Consider the following 22795-nt stretch of genomic DNA (forward strand, 5'->3'; position numbering starts at 1 on the left):
CTCAGTCGCAGCTTTTATTGTGGCAAGCGAATTGGCAGCGTTATTGCGAAGTATCTTCTCACCAGCCTCGACAACAAGGTGACCCCCCTTCGGGGGATACAGTTGAGCAGTTAATGGGCATGGGTAGATTTGCTACCATAGATGTGCAAATTCAGTTGGGACCAGATATTTGTTTGGAAGCAATGCGGACAGCGCGGCTAGCAATTGCAGCAGTTAAAACCAGCCCCCCCTCACCATCACATATGGCAATAAAGCAAGGTGGAGAGGAAATTTTTGCACAGTTTGTAGACAGATTAAGTACAGCCATAGATCAGTCTGATGTACAAGAGTGGATGAAGCCGGCTTTGTTGAGGCAGTGTGTCTTAGAAAATACTAATCCTTCCACAAAGTCCATTATACTAACACTGCCGGGAGACGCTACAATAGAACAGATGCTACAACGCATGAGCAGAGTACCAGTAGGACCGCAAGCCACGTTGGTAGAAGCGGTGCAAGAGTTAGGGAAGGATCTTATACAGGCACAACATCAAGCCTTGGCACCCTTGCGACAGACCGAAAGGCAGCCTCGACCCCCGATGCAGAGGGGAAATAAATGCTTCCGCTGTGGACAAGAGGGACACATCCGAAGACAATGCCGCGCTCAAGTCTGGTGTGACAATTGTAATATGAGCAATCACAGTACCGCAGCCTGCCGGTGAACGGGAAACAGGCAGCCAAGCGCGAAGGGCCGCCGCGCAACGACAACAGTTGCAGCCCCTGCTCAGCTGAGTGGAATGCCAGGGCCAGCGCAACAACAGCACCACCTAGCACCGAACCCCAGCTCCAACCCGTTCCTGCCCACTCCCTGCATCCAGCCACAAGCGGGAACCTCGGCCTGGACTTGGCAACAGCAGTAGACTGCAGGCTGGTAGATCAACGGCCACAAAAGATCAACACGACCACGTTTGGACCTATAATGATTAATGGCAAACCGCAAGGTGCATTGCTATTTGGACGATCATCAAGTGGAATAAAAGGACTCTGTTCTCCCTAGAGTTATCGATGCGGATTTTAAAGGGACAATATCTATAGTAGTACAGACATTGTTTCCACCTGTACATATTCCATCCAGAAGTAAAATTGCACAGCTAGTTTCTATTCCACAACTGACAGAAGACATGGAAGCGTTATCTCCAACAGAAAGAGGGACAGCTGGATTTGGATCAACAGGAGGCCTCGTCATGTTAACAATGGCTATGAATCGCCGACCAGTGACCCTAGTTACGCTGTGCATCGGAGGAGAGCAGATCAGCTTGGAGGCACTACTGGACACAGGAGCTGACCTTACCATCATGGCGAGAGAACAATGGCCTCATCATTGGCCATTGTTGCCCATGGCCAGAGGAGTAGAAGGAGTAGGAGGCCTCTCCTCCATCCTGCACAGCAGGGACCCTATCTCCATTGTCATAGATGGAAGGACCACATCAACTCACATTACTGTTATGATCTTGCCTCAAGGAGTTAATGGATTAATTGGTCGTGATGTCCTGGACCAACTAGGAGTTATTCTCACCACCAAAAACCCTTTTTAGTAGCGGTCACTGCAACATGGACTTTCCCAATCCCACTGCACTGGTTAACGGATGCCCCGATCTGGATCGAGTGGTGGCCATTGAAAAAGGGAAGTCTCGAAGCAGCACATCAGCTAGTAGAGGAACAACTATCGCAAGGCCATCTTAAGTTATCTACAAGCCCATGGAATACTCCTATATTTGTAATTAAGAAGAAATCAGGGAAATTTCGACTTCTACATGATCTGCGAGCCGTGAATGCACAAATGCAAGCCATGGGAGCTTTACAACCGGGACTGCCCAATCCTGCAATGTTACCTGAGCAATGGCATCTACTAATAGTTGACTTAAAAGATTGTTTCTTTACTATACTCCTACACCCAAAAGATACTCAGCGATTTGCATTTACTCTGCCATCAATTAACAAGGAGTCGCCCACTCAACGATTTGAATGGACAGTGCTCCCGCAAGGAATGAAGAATAGCCCAACGCTATGCCAACTTTTTGTAGATAACGCGTCGCGGCCAGTCTGGTCTGCCTGGCCCAAAGCAGTGATGTACCATTATATGGACGATATATTAGTAACCCAAGAAGATCCCTTTACTGAGCAGCAACGGTCATTTCTATCACAGACCTTAGAACAGGAAGGACTGGTAATTGCTCCTGAAGAGATTCAATCAGCAGCCCCATGGAAGCATCTAGGCTGGCAAATATCAGAATCCCAAATTCGGCCACAGAAATTAAAAATAAAGACTGACATCCGTACGCTACATGATGCCCAAAAGCTGATGGGCGACCTACAATGGCTAAGGCCAGTAGTAGGAATCTCTAATGACGACCTTGACACTCTACGGCCTTTGCTGTAGGGGGTTGATCCAGCTAAATCTGTACATCTGTCCCCGCAGCAAGAAGTGATCCTCCAATGAATCACAGAACAAGTCACCCAACGTTGGGTTGATTGACGTGACCCAAATGTTCCTGTGGATCTGACCATTCTCAATGGGCCCTCTCAACTCATAGGTGCACTAACACAGTGCAAAAAGAAAAAGGGGGAGAAGGTCCACGTTTTAGAATGGTTGTACACGAAGCTACAACCACAGAAATCGATACAACAAAAGCTAGAAAATTTAGCTGAATTGATCAGGAAAGGAAGAACATGCATTTTACAAATTACAGGATCTGAACTGGGAATCATTAGGTTACCTATAAAAAGAGAAATGTTAGAATGGTGTATTCAACAATCAGAAGAACTTCAAATCAGTCTGCTATCAACAGCAAATGACATTGTAGTAGATTCTGTTAAATCACCAACACTTCAGTGGATCAGCCAAAATAGTTGGATTATGCCATCTAAGAGAAGTGAAATGCCCCTACCGATTGCGATCACAGCATTCACAGATGCGGGAAGAAAGTTGCGACGTGCAGCTGTCACCTGGCTAAGCGGGGGGGGCGTGGCACCAGCACATCCTTCCAGCTGTGCCAGGAGACTCGCTGCAAACATTGGAACTGGCTGCGGTGCTATGGGCCGTCCTTCGGTGGCATGATCGGAACCGTAACGTTGTGACTGATTCACTCTACTTCGCTGGAGTTCTTCAAAGAATAGAAGAATCCTCGCCTTTACGAACTTTTTCGTCAACTTCAGTCTGCACTTCAACAGAGACGGCAATCATATGCAGTTATCCACATAAGGAGCCATATGTGGACGGAAGGTTTAGGTGAAGGAAATCACAGAGCTGACCACCTAGTAGCGTTCACAGTACCGCTAAATGACTTTGTTAAAGCACGAGAAGCACACAGTACTTTTCATCAGAATGGTAAAGGACTAAAAAAGCAGTTCAATATCACAACAGAAGAAGCCAAAGGAATAGTAAGAGCATGTCCCGAGTGCAGCCATCATGGACCAGGCCTGGGCATAGGAATTAACCCCAGAGATTTAGGTCCATGTGAAATCTGGCAGATGGACGTTACTCATGTACTAGAGTTTGGTCGACTCAAATATTTTCATGTCACAGTAGATACATACAGTCATTTTGTATGGGCAATGCCCCAAGCAGGAGAGAAAGCTGGGCATGTAACCTGCCATCTAACAAGCTGCTTTGCAGTAATGGGAGTCCCTCAAAAGCTAAAAACAGACAATGGGCCAGCTTATGTCAGTGAAAAAGTGAGAAAATTCTGCCAAATGTGGGGGGTCACACACACTACCAGTATCCCTCACTCCCCAACAGGACAAGCTATTGTAGAAAGGACTAACCAAACCCCAAAAAGATATTTGCAAAAATTCCAAGACCTTAGAGATATTCAGGAAAGAGTATCGAAAACCTTGTTTGTGATGAACTATCTATGTATATTTGGAGATTCTGAAGTGCCGCCAGTGAAACGCCATTCTGGAATTCCTGATGATACGAAAAAACACGCCATGAAAGTGTATTACAGAGACTTATCTACAGGAAAATGGGAAGGGCCTGCAGAAGTACAATTCATTGGTAAAGGTTATATGTGTGTTCTTACCCCCTCAGGACCAGAGTGGATCCCTGCCTGATGGACTAAAGCAGCAGTAGACAATGCTACTTCAGCAGCATCCAAGCAAAAGAAAAATTAGCTGAGACGCCTGTACAGTGGCTGCGCGGATACATATAGCTATGATAACAATGAGTAGGCAAATTGTTGTCGTGGTTATGTGTACTTGTGCAGTTACAGGTTTTGTGCCAAAATCACTTTTTGATCCTAGAGAAAATGTATGGATAACTTTAAGTAGGTCGCTTAACACCACCACCTTTTGCTCTAGCTTGGCTACTCCCAGTGCACCCTTTATTACTTGCTTAATAGGAGTACAGCTAAATGAATCCGATTGGGAAATGTTAAATCAAACACTCAGGGATAGTGAAAAACAATGGATAGAAAAAAACAAAGACGAGACAAAATCCAGATATCATGCAAATGCTATCAACATGAGTGATTGGTTTGACAAATATGATAGCTGGGATGACTGTCTCCCTGTCGGCCCAGAACCTCAGGAAATAGAGCTTGTAGATTCCTTAAATGCCTCCTTTTGCTTCTTTGTTAATTCTTCTAAATATCCTTGTAATGAAGGGACTTGATACCCATGTAATACCACTATTCAAACTCCTATTTACCCAATTGGAAATGTGTCAAAATGGGAGAAGTGGTGTAGAAAACATAGCAGAGGTCCAAAAAACCCAGCCCCTGGTACCACTTTTCCGAGAAGATTGCCAACCCGATTGTTTCTTATTTGTGGTAATAGAGCGTGGAATGGGATTCCCTTCCGCCCTATTGGTGGTCCCTGCACGACTGGCCAGCTTAGTCTTGCTTTGCCACATCATCATCCAAACAAATCGAATCCAGTGAGAGAGAATTAACCCAAACCCTTGACAACACCTGTGACGATAATGTCCAACTTTGGAACAAATGGGAAGTGATCTTTACATCCCTCTTTACTCCAGGTGTTGCTACAGCCCGAGCCCATAGAAACATAGAGAAACTTTCTTGTTGGATTGTAAAACAGGCCAATCCCACCAGCAGGGTATTATCAGATCTAGCAGATAGCATGAGTGTGGTACAGCATGCTGTGCTGCAAAATTGCATGGCCATTGATTTTTTACTCCTAGCCCATGGACATGGGTGTGAAGAATTTGATGGTCTCTGCTGTATGGACCTAGAAGATAAATCGAGGACAATCCATAAGGAAATTCAACAACTTATGGACCACTCCCAAAAGATTCAAAAGGATATGGGGTTTTTCGGCCTAGAAAGTTTGACAAACTGTTTGGGGCTGGGAGGGTGGTTTAAGAGCTTTTTGCAAAGTATGTTGCTTATCCTAATTATAGTAGTTATTGGACTGTTATGTTTAAGCTGTGCTCTATCCTGCATTAGGAAAATGCTTTAATGTATGGCAGGGCAAGCTGTGCTCGTACAAAAGGAAAAAGGGGGAATTGTTGGGGAATGGCTTAAGGACAAAGGACATGAGTCTACAGAGCAGTTGTACGAGCAGAGCCTGCTCTGAAAACCTTAGCATAAGTAGCAAGACTAGGCTGCAGTGGAAACTACTGACTGCATCAGCAGAATTGGCAAGGACACTGCAACTTTGACAGAGTTTCATAATAACTTTAAGGAAGTAAGAGCACTGGAACGTGGAATATGCATAGCTAGTAAACCGCAAGTAGGAGGACCATGCAAATGTGCCCGTTAGAGCTTAAGGCAATTAGTGAGTGACAAGTAGGCATAATTATTGTAGACTGTATAAGTATGCGCTGTTTGAACTAATAAAGCGAACTATGCTCTATCACTCACATTCAGTCATCTCAGCTTATTCCTCCGCCGCTTGCAGGAGAACAAGTGACGACAGATGAATTGGTGTCTTCCACCAGTTCCTCTTTCACACCACAAGATGCTCTTTCATCTGAGAGCAACAGCTGGAGCTTCCTCAATTTAAAAAGCAGGAGGAAAAAGGAACGCTTGCAGCTCTGCAGAAGAAAGTGGCCTATACATTAAGTCCCAATTTCTCATGTATCCACAAGAGCCTCTCTAGTTGTATAGTGTTCCCTTGGTCTCTTGTGCTGTAACAATGCAATTTCAAGTATAATCCTCATTTTGAACATAAAAGCAGCAGCTGGTGCTTTGAGAACCTTATAACACGTGTTAGCCCACAAGACCTCTCCATGCTTTCTCTCCAAGGCCTTTTGGAGCCTTTTCTGCTAGGATGTTACTGCTGCAAGACAAAGGGGAGCAGAATGCAGTTCCCACTCCTTTGTATTGTGTTTGATTACTTCAAAATACATTTAAGTGTATTGCTTTAAGTAAGAGTGGCAGAACCAGTTTCAATATTACAACGTTTTTAAAAAGTAATCTATTTTTGCTGAAAACAAACAAAAATTATATTAAAAATAAATTTATGTTAGAAAATTCACTGAGTAATCAAGACTGAGAATGGTACAGGAATTTTAAAATGAACCTTTTATTTTAATATCAGAGTAAACTGTTCATGCATGAATGTTATAGACAACGAAGTAAAAGCATAAGATATTAGATAAGAAAAAATGCTGTGTTAATCAGGATAGTACTCAAAAATAGAAGAGGCCTCAGCTTAGCTGAGGTTTGCAATGCATGTTTTGTTGTATAAACTTATGTTAGTCCAACTGCATTGGATATGTTTTGTTCCTTTAGGTGTAGTAGTGAAGATTCTGGTCGATCCAAAGCTGCCTGGAGCCACTGTATACGTTCTTTTATTGTTCTAAATAATCCAAAGAATAATAAAATAATCCAAATGGTAAAAGTCTGTACGCTCCCAACTATAACAAATTGTCTTTTCCACTGAAGTGTCTCTGTTTGTACAACTGAGAAGACATGCTGTGTTCCAAATGAGGTGGCAAATAGGCACAAATCCCTGACTATGTACTTGCTTTCAAAGGCTGAAATGTCAAGTTTTATTAACTTCAATGTAACTGCAGACTGACAAGGAGAGGGACAGTCACATTCCCACTCCCAAACAAAGGTAGCAACAACTTGTGCTGGGAAAGAGGGAATATTACTTCTTTTAGTTGCGCCTCACAGTTAGATTGGATTAAGTCAGGGGTTAGTAGGAGTAGTTACATTTATACAGTCCTAAAATTACATTCAGCCCTTTGAAAGCAACAGAGAAGCTGATGTGAAAATGAGTTTGACACCCCTGGATTAAGCATAACATGAAACTGCATCTGAAGGCCATCTACAGGAACTCCTGCTGACACAGCTACTGTTGGAAAATAGCTGGTATTAGTCATCTTTTGCCCAGAGTTGTCTTTTTGTAGGTATTCAGTTTTTCTGGGCTCATACCTGAGGCCATGGTGTTCCATCTTGCCCCCCCACCCCCCCCGCCCCAACTGTCCATCAGCCTGTTTATTCTCTTGGTTCAGCTGTTCACTCTGTGGTTCAGAGCCAGGTTGAAAATTAGGAGTAATCAGGAGATCATTTGCAAATGGCATGAATATCCCAGCCCTCAAGGCAGGAAGGTATATTAGAGTGTAGTGCAAGAGGTGATAATAAATTCAGGTGCCCCGTTTGAATCCATTTCTGTATGAGCTGTTAATCAGAAGACTCAGTTACCTCCAGAAAAAGTATAAAATTGAATCTTCAGCTTTAAATCACACACTTTTTTATGGCTTCACTTTCTCTTTCCTTACAAACCTTTCTCTTAAAATTCAGTTTTACCCTTATGATCGGCACTAATCTATTTTTTTGCAATACCTTTCTGCAGTTAATCTCCTCTTCTGAATTGACTGAAACCTCCTAGACATGTTAAATGCATCAAACATATCTTTCTGAATGGGCTATATGCATATACAAACAAAGGAACAACTCTCCCAAGATCACTTTCAGATGGTTTTGATTTTTTGAAGAATGTAAGCCCTGGGATAACATAATTGCATGGGTCTTGTTAATTTTCTTTTTCCTTTCTGATTTCTGTTTACTGTCGATATCAGGAATCACTCCAAATTTGAAAAAAATCTTCACTATTCATTCACATATTGCACCTACCGGAGTACTCTGTCTGGGAACAGCAGGACTTGCAGTTCCAGCCAAAGAGCCTTGGGCAGGTTATACAGAAGTTTTTTATGAGTGTAAGGAGTGATAGCCCAGGCCAGTGAGAATGATATCTCAGGCCAGAAAACTGCCCCCATATGTATGATGTGTGAATGTTGGGCCTGGATGTGTGAATGAGTGGGTCAGAATGCCGCCAACAAGATGTGCATGACTGAAAACAGACACAACATGAGTGTGGTGCATTTGGGATAATATTTTTTTTGAAAAAACATCCTGTCTAACCTCTTGGTCCAGGCCCGTATCTGTAAACCTATAAATTGAGAACTGTTAATAAAAGTCAGCTCAGCTCAGCCTGGCTCAGCTCTCTCTCCGCTCTTGCTACTAACAAGAACTCTGTGCGTCTCTGTCTGCATCTGTATGCGTTGCTCCTCATCACCGCACTCTGAGCCCAGGCAGGTACAACACCATTCTCCAGTCTTCCTCAAGAGAAGTTCCCTCCATTAACGTTCAGGTTTGGTTTTTTTTTAAACTTCTGCACTTGCAGATTTTAGGAGTGGCAATATCTATGGTTACAGTGTTACAAATAAGCAGAATTTGTCTGTAACTGGAAAGCAATCTTATTCAGCATGCCAACCCGTTTCACGCCGCTCCTTCGCCGTGTTTAATGCAGTTCTGCTTGCTTGCTCCTGAGGACTGTCCCAGCAAGGATGTTCTCACCTGCAGCACCTTGTCCGTGTCTGCATTGCGTTCACACAGGCCGTGTGTGTGTGTCTTGGGCCATTTTTTGCTACTATGCTGGAGAAAAAAGAGGTGGGGGGGAGTGGAAAGGAGATGCATGAACCATATCTGTATCTGAAAGGAAAAAGGCTTGGGGCAGTGGGTAGGACTTGGCTGAAAGCACGAAGGGGAGGAAGGAGGCTCTGCAGATGCAGAAGTGCACAGTCCTATAGAAATACCTGTGCCACCTGGGTGTATAGCCAGCTGAACGTGAGCCAGCAGTGTGCCCAGGTGGCCAAAAAGGCCAACAGCATCCTGGCTTGTATCAGAAACAGTGTGGCCAGCAGGAGTAGGGGAATGATCATGCCCCTGTACTTGGCACTGGTGAGGCCCCACCTTGAATCCTGTGTTCAGTTTTGGGCCCCTCACTACAAGAAAGACATTGAGGTGCTGGAGAGAGTTGGGTTGAGGGGTCTGGAGCACAAGTCTGACGAGGAGCAGCTGAGGGAACTGGGGCTGTTTAGCCTGGAGAAAAGGAGGCTGAGGGGAGACCTTATCGCTGTCTGCAACTACCTGAGAGGAGGTTGTAGCATGGAGGATGTTGGTCTCTTCTCCCAAGTAGCAAGTGATAAGATGAGAGGAAAGGGCCTCAAGTTACACCAGGGAAGGTACAGATTGGATATTAGGAAAAGTTTCTTCATTGAAAGAGTTGTGAAGAATTGGAACAGGCTGCCTAGGGAAGTGGTGGAGTCACCATCCCTGGAGATGTTTGAAAGACATATAGATGAGGTTCTTAGGGACATGGTTTAGTGCCAGTGTTAGGTTATGGTTGGTCTAGATGATCTTGAGCATCTTTTCCAATCAAAATGATTCTATGATTCTAATACTGTGTCATCCCTTGACAAAGTTATTTAGGAATTTCAGAAATGTTGGATGAACATCTCAATGGGTGAAAACAATCACAAAAATAATATAATTTGATTCATTTAAAATGCAAGTAAGTAAATACAAATTACTCTCTTGTGTCTGTAACTTATCTGGGATGACTGAAGATGAGCAAACTAGGAGAATAAGTGAGAATTTATATTAGACTCATTAGAAGGGAGATAACATCCTGATATTAATTCAATACTCAGTTTATTGCAACAGAAAAGGAAAAGTAACTGTAATTTTACTTCATGTGTGTGTCTTTATTCCTTTTTTTGTTGGTTTTAATTAGAAATATATATTTTTATTATGAACGGAACACCTATATATGGGAAGCAATGGAGAACTTCATGGATAAAAAGATTAAATTTGTGTTTGTCTTACAGGTAGAAGTAGTAATATTTCTGTCAGTCATTTTGCATTGAAATAAAAATCAGACATGAAAGAAAAAAAAAAAAGACAGAAAAGCAAGGGAAATCAGAAAAGCAAGATCATAAAATGTGAGGTTTGTCAGCCAGATATAAAATGGCTCTAATGGCTGTTTCTATGGCAACTAAAAATGAACAGCTCTGAAGGTGAACTCCTTATTTTTTTTCAGCAGGGACATTAACGTTGCTGTCTACTGGTGCACACTCCAAACAATGCTCTCTGCCCCAAATCTGAGCATGTAAAGGTTCAGTATTACCATCATATAATTTCACACAGACGACCTGCAACAACTTCTATGGACAGGGCCTGGTCTCTGGTTGAGCCCCAGCTGCTCTGCCCTAACCAGAGCCCTGACCCATTTCTTTTCTGAACTAAAGCCCAGCAGTGCCCACTAATCTTTTACCTACGCCAAACCCATTCTTTAAAGGTCTTTGAACTGAAAAATAAGCACATGAAAGAGTAATTGTGTCTTGGGGCCACAATGGCACTATGTGTGATCCATAGAAGACCAAGGGCCGGGTGGCTTGTTGGGCGGAAGAAGCCATTCTCCAGAGGTGACCAGCTGGGAAGAGGGTAGCTGCAAGTCCTTCTGCACCGCTTGGCACTCTCTTAATTAGTAATAAAGTCATAACCCATGTAGACCATAGCAAACGCAGTCAGAGCACTGGTTTGGCTTGAAATTGCCATGGTAAAAAGCATAAAGCTGACATGAGGTGACATGAGCCTTTGTGTGAGCAGATGGGAGTGGCAGGGGCCATGGCAGGCAAGGGTTGGGGAAGGACAGGGTGACCTTTTTCTGTGGCAATTCTGGTATATGCCACTTCAAAAAAACTGTGGAACTGTGGCCTTGCTTAGCACCTTAACCTGCCTTTTAGTTTGTTAAAGGTTGGAGGGGTTTTATATGGTTTTGTTGGTTTTGGTTTGGTCTGTTTGGGGTTTTTTGTTTCCAGAAGTTCTGGTGCTGTACGCAGTGGAAAATAGCCATTTTTTCCAGCTGCGTGTGCTATAAATGTGTTGAACTAAGGACTTGCAGAGAAGAGTGCCTTCAAAAAGTAAAGTGTTTTCACACAGGCTTACTAAAATGCCCTGTGTCAAACTCAGCTGGCTGAAGCAAAATTAAATCCATAGGAAGCCACATCTGGGACACAACTGCCTTGCACCAGACTTTATAGGAGATGACCTCTCAGTGAACTACAATAGTATGTGTTTCTTTAAGGTTTGTTTACCATTGCTTAATAAAAATTCCATCAGGGAATTGTTCACAATACAAGCAAAAAAGGGAGGGGTGTACAATGCAGTTCATGGAAAGGGGGCAAAAACCAGCTGTAAATCTCTGCTGCCTTTGCAGTGCAACTGTTGGGCTGAGGCATCAGCAGAAAGGGCATGCTGGTTTGAAGAAGTAGGCAGCAAAAATAACAGAGCCCTGTCAGTTTGACACAAAGCAGTATAGTCTTGCATTGAATATGAAAATATGAGATGCTATTTGGCTGCAGGTTCAGTAAATTAGGGAATGTTGTCTGAAATACGAAGAGAAATCCAAGACTACAAATGCTCGCTCACTCTTTGGAGTGAAGACTTCTTTCTTTGCATTTAGAAAAGGGAAGCCTGATACAGAAGCAGTGCCTTTTTCTTCACAGTGATATACCTACATGTTTGCATCAAGGTAGAGGGTCTCTGGAAAATAATAACTGCTGGTCTAACGAACATGTGCTATCAATGTCCTGTGATATTTCACAAAGGCTCATCATACTGTGGTATTCTGGGAGGATATTCAATTCTGCATCCCTGCTCTAGCAGGTGGGCACAACATTCAACTCTTTGGCAACTTTTTGGGAAGAGAGGGGGTTACAGGTAGCAGAGAGTGCATTCCATAGAGCAGAGCACAGGAAAAAAATCCATCTTGCAGCAGAATGGTTCGTTTCTTGGGGGAATCTTCTTCAGCAGCTGCACCCTCAGAAGTCTCAAAAGAAGATGTGAAAGCTCCAAGCCTGGTAAGTGTAGGAAAACCAAAGGGCAGGAAAATCTCATAATTTGAGTACCTGAAGACTGGCATTTTTTGCCATCTTGAACTCTGAAGTAAGCTCTAAACCCTCAGAAAGTCTTCACTGCGGTTTATCGGTCTGTCTTGTTTCCTAATAGCATGTTCTGACTCTGCTGCTGTAACTCTGGATGTCCCTTCTGCTTATCATAGAACGTCCTGTGTTGGAAGGGACCCCCAACGATCATCATGTCCACTCCTGTCCATGCATATGACAACCCCACAGTTCACACCATGTGTCTGAGGGCTTGTCCAGTCTCTTCTTGAACACTGTCAGGCTTGGCACTGTGACACCTCCCTGGGGAGCCTGTTCCAGTGCTCCACCACCCTCTGGGTGAAGAACCTTTTCCTAATGTTGAACCTACACCTCCCCTGGCACATCTTCCTGCCATTCCCTTAGGTCTCTATATTCATACCTTTTATCAATAAATCTCTGAGTTCTCCAGGAAAATGCAACTAATATGAAGGCTTTAGCTGACAGGTAAAATTCACTAAAAGAGAAACTTGTTTTTTAACAAAACCAGGACACAGACCCACTGACAGGCCCAGCTGCAGTTATCAGAGATGATCCTGTCTCCTCTCAGCACCCCACATCTGCTGCCTGCATCCCAGGGGCTCAACTGGAACCTGGGGATGCAGGTGGGAATGTGTGAGCATGTGCCTCGCCACAAGGGTCACTTGGGTGATGTGGATGCCCCCACCCCAACACCCAGAAGTGCTCACTGGCTCTGGTCCGGGCGGGAGCCATTCAGCCAAACCCAGCCCTTCCCAGCGGAGGGCACGGAAAGGCCGATCCAGAAGCAGCAGGTGGGATTCTGGAGGATTTTATTTAGGAAATCCTGTACCAGAAGAGAGGGCAGGCGGTAACACTGATGTGTCACTGTGGCCATCTTCAAACAGGCTCCAGCCTGTCCCCATGTAGATCCATCCCAGGACCAAGCCCCATGGGTGTCCCCCACATTCTGACACCAGCAAAGGTCTTGCAGAGGTTTGGGCACAGGGCTGGGTGCTGACCCCAGATTTCTGGGCAAGGCTTCAGCCCTCCTCAGGTACCACCAGCCCCAGGACCCGTCCCACATCCCTGATGTCATCGGTCCCTTTACCAACTCATCCTGGTCTCCCGGCATCAGCAGCTCAGCCCCCCGTTTCACACAGTCCTCTTGGCTCTCGCTCCAAGAGCTGCTCTCATCAGCAGCCCAGTAGCACTCGGTTCCACGCAGCGTCCAGCCAGAGGGGCAGATCTTGCACCCCTCACCCTCTGCAGATGGACATACGGACACCGCCACACTAAGGCACCCAGGGTGGAGATAATGCCAGAGGGTTTCTCTGTCAGGGCTTATTTGTAGGAGTGGGGGCCAGTCCCAATGAGGGGACACCATGGGGGGTGTGTCATCTTGTAGGGTACACAGGCTCTTCCTGAGCTCCAGGCAGACACCATCCAAATCGGCACAACTGCGTCCCAGCGACGTAGTCACACACCCCCCCTGGTCCTCTCAGGTTGCCCTTCTCTGCCACCAGCCAAGACACTGGGAGAGATGGATCCTCAGCCTGGTTTTAGGGGTACCCTGTGTGTGTCCTCCTGCACCTCCTCAACTCACCATGGCCAATGAGGGACAGGGCGGCTGTCAGGGCCCTGAGGAGGCAGTGGGGACGTCGGGTGGCTGATGCGGGGACACGCACCCACTGTGGGGCAAAACTCCGCTGGGGCTCTGGCAGGCCACATCCCACAGAAAGGAACAGGGGTTCCCAAAAGAGAAGGGGAGCTCATAAGCATCTGTCAACCCCCCTCCATCCCCAGAGAGCCCTAAGCAGTGTGGACAGGAGGGTGACCCCTCCAAATGCCTGCAGCCCCCCCTGCACAAGGGCGTGACCCCAGGAATGGACCAGCAGCAGCAGCAGCTGAGTGTCCCCCAAAAATCCCTCTGCTTCCACTTTTGGGGTCACACACCTGGAAAAAAGCCCCACCAGACCCTCCTCCCACACTCCAGGCTTCAGTTCCCCTGCCCTGAGCAGCCCTCAGAGAAATGATGAGTGGCATCACCCTGCTTCTCTCATCACACCCATTATCACCCTGCCCCCCCATACTTTCTGACACCAGTTTAGGGGGGGGAAACCAACAGATACAACCCGCCATTACCTGCATCCTGGAGGGAACCCAAACTCCCCGTGACTTCCCGCTTCCCCAAGACCATGTAACCATCCTCATCCTCCATGTCACGGAAGAACCAGGAAGGCACAGGGCTGGGACATGGAGGGGGGAACGGGAAACCAAACCACTGATGACCACTGTCAAGGTACGACCTGTCAGCAGGGCCAGAGCTTCCTGCCACTATTGGAGCTGAACAGCCCCAAAGTTGCCACGGAGAGCAGCCCCAACACCTGGTCGCGGCCACAGGGGCGCTTTTCCTCTGGAGAAAGGAAAATCAGGGTACAGGCATGCTGCTTGCAAGGAAAAGGAGAAGTTAGGAAAAAAAACTTCTTTCCCCCTATCGTGGTTTAACCTGAACTGGCAATAAAACCTCGACAGACACTCTCTCTCCCACCCCTCCAACACGGGAGGGAATCAAAAGGAACAGGAGAAACTTGGATAGAGATAAATACAGTTTAAAAAAATAAAAATACTAATACACCACTAGTAAATATAAATATAAAACTAGAAGTGGCAAAGTTGTGGAGTTCCCAGCACAAAGAAGGTCCTTTCTCCCCATCAACTATTTGACATCACAGCTTGGGCCTTGCTGCAGAGATAATGGTGAGTCCGCAAACAGTTTGAACTCCAGAGATTATGGTCATTCAGCAAGAAACAAGGCTCTTGGCCCTTCAAAGGGATCCTGCAAGAATAAGCAATGACACCATCAGTACCCTTGGGGAAGCAGCTCTCCCCATAAGCACCTGGAGGGGACAAGGGCTGCCTGCAAGGGACAGTCCCTGTAGCCATGTCCCACCAGGCCCCTGCCACCGGATGGTCTCCCCGTGACCCTGGATCACAACAGGACTCACGTGTCGTTGAAGCTGCTGCCGTCCACCCACTCCGGGCGCCCATCCTGTCTGTGCAGCCCAACCCAGTAGTCAATGTTGCCCCGGAGGCGTGATAGAAACTCCTGGAGAGGAAAGAGAGAAGCCAACAGTCAGGAGCTGCTGCTCACCCAGAGTCCTGTCCCAGCCCCACATGAGGCCCAAGACAGCAGCACCTCCCACCCAACAGCTGCCCCACCAAGCTCCACAGCTTCTGCAAGAGCTCCCCAGCCTGGCCAGACACGCTGGTCCTGCTCTGCTGGAGCTCTGCTGTGCTTGCGGTCCCGCTGAGCTCCATGCGGGAGGACACGCTCCCTGGGCTCCACACTGTACCCTGTGCCTCCCTCCCTCTGAGGCCACAGACCAGAACTGCATCTCTGTCCCTAGAAGCACCGCCAGCCTCCCAGCACCAACCCTGAGGTCTGCACCCAACCCAGAGCCCCCACATTGCCACAGTAGCCCCTCACTCACCATTTCCCACTCCCTCTTGATCACAGCCAGTGAAGCCCCCAGTGAGGAGCACCGCTCCCGGCTCCACTCCCAGCGCCCCTCCTCTCTCGAGAGGTAGTAGCAAACATTGCGGTACCCAACCCAGTCATAAGGACAGCCCAGCACTGCAGCTGCACTCGCTCCATCTCTTCCTGCTGGAGAGGGAAGGTGAGAAGGTCAGAGGACTCCGTTCCACAGGGACCAGGGGACACAGCTCTATAGGGCAGGGAAGGGGGCAGTCCCAAGCTCCCCCCACGGGGATCCCCCATTTGCTGCCAGGGACCCACAGGGAGAGACACCCCAGGGGTTCACAGCCTGCCCCAGGGCACACCTGGGGGTGTCCCTGCCCCTCCCCAGCACCTCTGGACAAGGCAGGGGCACAGCCAGCCTGAGGGTCTGACCCCACCAGCCTTGGCCTCACACACCAACACCTGCCCCAGCCCGGAGAGGAAGGGGCCACATCCAGCCTGGCACACACGGCTCTGTGCTGAGGGGCCGCACAGAGGCAGCTGCTGCTCCCTTACCTGACAGCACAGCAACAGCCGCTGCCAAAGCCAGGACCAAAGCCACGGGCAGAGCCAGCACCATGGAATACACTGGATGGTGTCTGCACCACTTACCTGGAGGAGGAAAAAGCCACCAGTAGTGAGCAACTGTGCTGTCCCAGATCCACCACACCCAACACCAGCTGCCTAGGAAGGCAGAAGGGACCCCCGCCAGGGGACAGCCAGCCACAGGAGAGCTGCCAGAGGCATAGATGTGTGGTGTGGCTGCTACAGGCTACTTGAGAAGGGCCTGTACTCACCCGGAGCCCTGCACGCCCTTCTGCCTGCATTCCCTGGCATCTCTTGGTGACTGGACGCCCCTTCGTCCTGGGGACCCAAGGCCTGCTTCGGTTCTTCCTGGGAGGAAACACGGTCTTGTGTCCAAGTCATCATAAGTGATGGCAAAACCTGTTTCCAGTCAAGTTTGGACACAGTTCTATGACCACAACTGTTATCCTTGTCTTGGCAGATTGCAGAGAACACAATGAAGATGCAGCAGATCCAGATGTCTAACTCTGCATATCCAGCAGGGCCACCCTAGGGCCTCAAATATCAGCCACAGCCAGTCCTGGACGACTCACAGCCTCAGGAAGGTGTTGCCTGCAAAACCCTACCAGGTCCCTGCTCTGCCTGTGACACTGCACAGTTCCCAACACCTGGAGATACAAACAGAGAGTCAGTGATCTGAGGGACCAGCCCTTGGCCCCCAGCACCCTCCCCACCACCCTGCACACACCCTGCCCAGACCAGCCACAAGGCACTCGCTGGCCGGGAGCATCCCCCTTCCCACCGCTCACCCTCCCTGTACCACCCCCGGCAGCAGTGCCCCCGCATGGGAAAGCGGGCTCCAGGGCTGAGCCCTCTTCTGCAATGGTTCACAACACCGACTCTCATCACAGCTCCCTTCCGGGCACAGCTGGGAGGACAGCGGCAACGGGGGGGGGGCACAAACATCCGCTCCTCCATCGGCAGTAGGGGGAAGAAAACGCCATCCCCCGCGGAGGAAAGGGAGCAGCGCACCGCCCGACCGGCAGCACGGAGGAGAAGGAGCGCCAAGCACCGCGCCCGACCCGCCCCGGCCTCTCCTCTCCCCGACAGCACCGGCCTCCCGCCGCACTGAGCGACCAACCCGTGTAGCACTTACCGGAGATGCGCACCCGCGTCCCGCTCTCTCCCTGGCACAGCTGGGAGGACAGCGGCAACGCGGGGCGGGGGGGGGGCCACAAACATCCGCTCCTCCATCGGCAGCAGGGGGAAGAAAACGCCATCACCCGCAGAGGAAAGGGAGCTCAAAGTGGAGAGCGAGCCCGCCAAGGTCCCTTTCCTGCACCGGCCACCACTGCGCCGGGCAGCGCACCGCCCGACCGGAGCACGGAGTAAAGGGAGGAAAGCACGGAGGAGAAGGAGCGCCAAGTACCACTCCCGACCCGCCGCTCGTCGTCGTCTCCCCGACCCGACCCGGCCCGGCCTCTCCTCTCCCCAGCACCCTGCACACTCCCTGCCCAGACCGGCCACAGGCACTGTCTGGCTGGGAGCATCCCCCTTCCCACCGCTCACCCTCCCTGTACCACCACTGGGAGGACAGGGGCAACGCGGGGGGGGCGGGGGGGAGGGGCACAAACAGCCGCTCCTCCATCGGCACCGGAGGAAGAAAACGCCATTCCCCACGGAGGAAAGGCAGCGCCAAGAGAAGAGCGACCCCACCAGGGTCCCTTCCCCGCAGCGCCCATCACAGCGCTGGGCAGCGCACCGCCCGACCGGCAGCACGGAGGAGAAGGAGCGCCAAGCACCGCGCCCGACCCGCCCCGGCCTCTCCTCGCCCCGACAGCACCGGCCTCCCGCCGCAGTGAGCGACCAAACCCGAGTAGCACGCACCGGAGATGCGCACTCGCGTTCCGCTTCTGCACAGTCAACAACCCGCTGCACACCACCACGCCTCTAAAGGGATTTCCCGCGGTTCCCGCCCTTATATAGACTCGCACACCCCGCCCAGCGCTCCGGCCAATCAGCGTAAATCAGCACGACACTTAAAGTTTTTGTCTCAGATTTTTCCAGATCCTGCTTGAGCTGGGGGAGGAGCTCATGGAAGTTCCCGCCCCCTCAGGTCTTTTTCTCCGTTTTTGGGGAGCAACGGGGAAAAGGGGGAGTCGTTATGGAAATCCACTTCCCTCACCAGTATATTAGTCGGCCTTTAGAGTTCCAAACCGTATTAGCTTTGTCAATACGTATTATTTCACGTTTTATGCTGCCACGCAATGCGGTAGCAGATTTGTCCTGGAGATTCTGGTATTTATTAAAGAAAGTTGAAGAGTGGCCCAGCCCTGGAAATAAGGGCTGTGCTCTCAGGAGTTTGGAGCTGCACCTGGATTATAAAGGATCCACCTGTGCCCAGGCACATTGGGATCAGCAGACAAGCTGTGAGAATATACATAAATAGGGTGACTTTGCCAGGTAATTCTTTGTGTGGGTGTTATTTGTAAGTAACACTGTTGTGGTAGCTAAATCCTTACCAAAAAAATGCTGTGAAAACCAATTTGAGAGTGCCAGCTTGCCTGGCATAAATTCACACACAGGACAAACTTTATTTTCCAACCTCTCTCCTTGGCACGGCTCCAATGTGCATTGTGTTGAGAGGGTTGGACAGTTTCCACACTGGATCTAGAAATGTGGACAATCTCAGCAACATCCCCCAGTCTCTGCCTGTGCTGAGAGCAGGATTCTACTGATCCACCCACTTTCTGGCTGGATGGCTGGAGGTTGGTCCCCGGTGAGACTTGAACTCAGCTTTGGCAGGCGGTCCTCAGGGAGGACGGGCAGCCGAGGTGAAGCAGCAATGGGTGTCTCGGGGCAGGGGGGACAGCGTGGCACACCGTGCCTGCTCTGGACCGCAAACAGGGCTGCGTCCCCTCCACCCTGCCCAGGCACCACAGTCCATCACGAGGGGTTTGAGAGTGCGAGGGTGGAGCAGGCACCGATTTTCTGTCCTGAGTGCCAAACTGGGAGGAAACTGGGGCAAACTGGGGGGTGACAAAGTCCCTTAGTCACTAGAATTAGCTCATCCTTGTCCCTGTGGTGGCTCTGCCCCTCCCTGAGCACTGCCAAGAGGCATTTTACCTCTCTGCTTCATTTAGATGTGCCTCTTGTTAGGTCATCAGGCCGCAAGTTTGGGTGAAGAGGATTCTTTAATAATATCAGCATCCTTGGCTGCTGTGTGCTGTAGTGGTGCTTGGTGGTGAGCAGTCGTGTACCCTTTCTCACAGGGAATGTTTCTAGCTTTCTTTTGGTAGCCCTCATTATGGTATTATTGATGCAGCATTACTGATACTGAAGAGAAGCTGCTAAATTAATGCATACTGTGATTAAGTTACAAAAGACATACTCACCATTAACCCATTGACATGATAGATCCTTTGTGACGACCTGCAAAATGAGGGGATACTTTTCAAGTTTTAGATCCTTCTGCATGACAAGAGGGAGACAGAAGACTAAGTGATACATTGTTTAGGAGCAGAGTGTTTAGCTTATATTTGACTCGCAATTAATAGATGTATTGTAAGTAAGATACCAATCAATTGTAACTAACTTGAGACTAACTTCATGATTATGCAATTATTTCCTAGTATAGATGTATTGTATGTTAAGAATTTCCAAAAATTGTAATGAAATTGTAACAGTTGTGTGAATATAAGCAAGGCAAGAACATCCAGTCACTGGAGAACTTATGGAGGATGATCCCCAGTGTTCCCCAGCACTGATAAAATGAAGAATGCGTCGTTAACAGTATAATTGACTTTGCTGTTTATTTGTTTCAATATACTAGTATAAATTATGATACATATAATTAAGTATGAATACTTGTATTATTAATACAACCACATGATCGTGATGGTTGTGTGGTGCAGCCAGCAACAGAAATGTGAACTGGGGTAGACGGGGAGAGAAGTGGGTGCTGCTGAGGTCGCACCTGAAATCCTGTGTTCAGTTTTGGGCCCTTCACTCCAAGAAAGACATTGAGGTGCTGGAGAGAGTGCAGAGAAGGGCAACAAAGCTGGTGAGGGGTCTGGAGCACAAGTCTGATGAGGAGCAGCTGAGGGAACTGGGGCTGTTTAGCCTGGAGAAAAGGAGGCTGAGGGGGGTGTCACCATTTATTGCAGGGCAACAATGGAGTGTGGCAGATGCTCTCTATTAACTCCCACCCTCCCCACTAAGGAAAGGAGGAACAGGGGCAGAGAATTACAAGTTGGAAAGTTTAAAAACAAAACAAAACAAAACAAAACACAAAAAAAACCCCACAAAAAGAGAATATAATGCAAAATATACAAAGCCTACATCCTGACACCAGCAGCTACAGGATCGACTCCTGGACTGGACTCCCCAGTAAAGAGGGACTGGGTTCAGGGATGCACAGACCAACAGCAGGATCAGGATTGCAAGCAGGAGAACAGACAGGGTCTTCTTCAGATGCCGGCCATGGACAAAGAGAGCAAGACCCTCGTGATCTCCCAGTTTCATGCTTCGTATGACATGGATGGCATGGAATACCTCATTGGGCAATTCTGAGTCACCTGTTCTGCCTGCCCCTCCCTGCATGTACAACCCTCTCACTTATCGGACATATAAAATTTATTAGCAACCTTAGCAGCTATAGCCATAAATGATAAACCTGTGCCTTTTCTGCATACCATTCCTACAATTAGCTCAGTAAAACCATAAATATCAGCCATTGATTTTGACCCTAGGTTTCCTGTAGCACACTCTCAAATGTCTGTGCTTTAAAAAAGTAATTTATTCAAACAATATAAAAAAAATTAAATGGAAAGGTACAGCAAAGAAATGGTCCAGACTCTGTGCCTCTCAGGCAGAGGGACCCCAAGACAAAAGTGGCTTGGGCTTTTCAGCCCTCACAGTCTCTGCTGTGCCCCCACTCTTCACACACCATTCATGTGCTGTCCACACACACCTTTTGGTCCAGGCTCATCTAGTCCAACCCCCCTGCAATGAGCAGGGACATCTCCAACTACACCAGGTTGCTAAAAGCCCCGTCCAGCCTGGCTTGGAATGTTTCCAGGGATGGGGCACCTATCACTCTTCTGGGGAACCTGGGCCAGTATTTTACCACCCTCATTGTAAAAAAAAATATTTCTCATGTCTAGACACACTTGTATATACTCTGGCATGTGGCAGCTTTTGCAGCTCTATCTGCTGATTACTCCTTTCAGTTTTGCTGGATCCTTTGGTATGAGCTGGACAGTGTACTACAGCAATTTCCCTTGAAGGCTCAATAGCTTCAAACAACATTCGGTTTTCAGTCTCATTAGAAATATTTTTTCTTCCCTGAGGTAAGGAATCCTTGTTCTTTCTATAGCACACCTGTTGCATGACGCACTCTGAAGGCATATGAAAAGTGTAAATCGTTACCTGCTGATTACTTCCCCACTAGACTGCTCTTCCTAATTCAGCCCCTTGGGCACTCACCAAGGGTTGTAGAGATTCTGCTTCATGTACTTTCAAGTTTCTCACTGCATAGCCCGTGTGTAATTTTCCATTCATGCAGAATGAAGATCTATTGATGAAAAGGGTTAGATCCAAGTTCTCTAGAGGTTAATCCCATAGATCTTCCCATAGATAGACAGACTGGAACACTACCTTAGCACAGTCACAATGCACCTCAGTATTGGAATAGAATCATCCCAATCATCTAACTTATCCAGCAGCCACCACTGATTACAGTATTTCACAAGATTCTCTTTCTTCATATATCCAAGTGTTTTATTATGTCCTAAAACTCCTCCCAATAGCAATTTCTTAGGAACACGACTGAAAACAGTAATTTCCGACCCCATCTGATAAGTGGGGCGCCCTCCTGCACTTAATCAATACCATGAAGAAACAACTGTAACTACAACCAGTAAAACAATTAACTCACATTCCTGACAAGCTGCTTGATTTTCAGAGATGCAATACACAGAAGCACATAATATGTACCGTAAAACTCACAGATAACACGTTGATAGCAAACATTAGCATTCTCTACTGCTAATTTCAACACTAGTGCTTCCTTAGCTTCTAAGTTTTCAACCTCCTTATTGATGGCCTCTTGAGGATGGTCAATAAACTGCGTGTAATTCTCATTGGGATGCTGATTAATAATTGTAAATTATTTGGCTGCTTTGTCAGTTTCAGGCACCTTTATCACAGCTTGATATGCAAGGTCTGCTGACTGCCTCAGGATTTCAGAAACTAATCTTGCCTGTAATTGTGGTGTGGCAATTAGTGTCTCTTCCAAGAGTTGGGGGATACCTGCCCCTTTCAACGAATCCCCATAATTTCATCCTAAATGATCTATAGCTGTTACATTGCATAGATCTAATTTTGCTTGAGTCTTTCATGGTTTTTATCTGATCTCGGGGCAACAGGTACACACACTCCTTTTCTTCCCGTTTTAACTTTTCAAGAGAATGCTGTGAACCCTCATCCTCATCTGAGTCATCAGATAATGTGGACTTCAATGGTGCTGAAGAATCGTTAGTAACAGGGCGGGTTCGGAA

At 47.8% G+C, this 22795-nt stretch overlaps 1 protein-coding gene across 5 annotated transcripts; it reads right to left on the bottom strand.

The window, feature by feature from the left end:
- Positions 1–14786: 14786 nt before the first annotated feature.
- On the bottom strand, positions 14787–18179 carry LOC309442279 (C-type lectin domain family 2 member B-like). Of its 5 annotated transcripts, none has more exons than XM_082057974.1 (6): positions 18123–18179; positions 16508–16903; positions 16227–16322; positions 15685–15854; positions 15199–15299; positions 14787–15029 (listed from the first exon to the last, which is right to left on the bottom strand). In XM_082057974.1, the coding sequence occupies exons 2-6, from the start codon at positions 16638–16640 to the stop codon at positions 14906–14908; spliced, it is 624 nt and encodes a 207-aa protein (XP_081914100.1). In that variant the 5' UTR covers positions 16641–16903; positions 18123–18179; the 3' UTR covers positions 14787–14905. The 5 variants fall into 5 exon arrangements, with proteins under 5 accessions (XP_081914100.1, XP_081914099.1, XP_081914097.1 ...); XM_082057973.1 differs by having other exon boundaries at positions 15685–15857; XM_082057971.1 differs by having other exon boundaries at positions 16134–16322.
- Between the last annotated feature and the right edge of the window lie 4616 nt (positions 18180–22795).

The sequence above is a fragment of the Streptopelia decaocto genome (genome assembly GCF_964273445.1).
Source record: "Streptopelia decaocto genome assembly, chromosome: 1".
Classification (NCBI taxonomy): Eukaryota; Metazoa; Chordata; class Aves; order Columbiformes; family Columbidae; genus Streptopelia; species Streptopelia decaocto.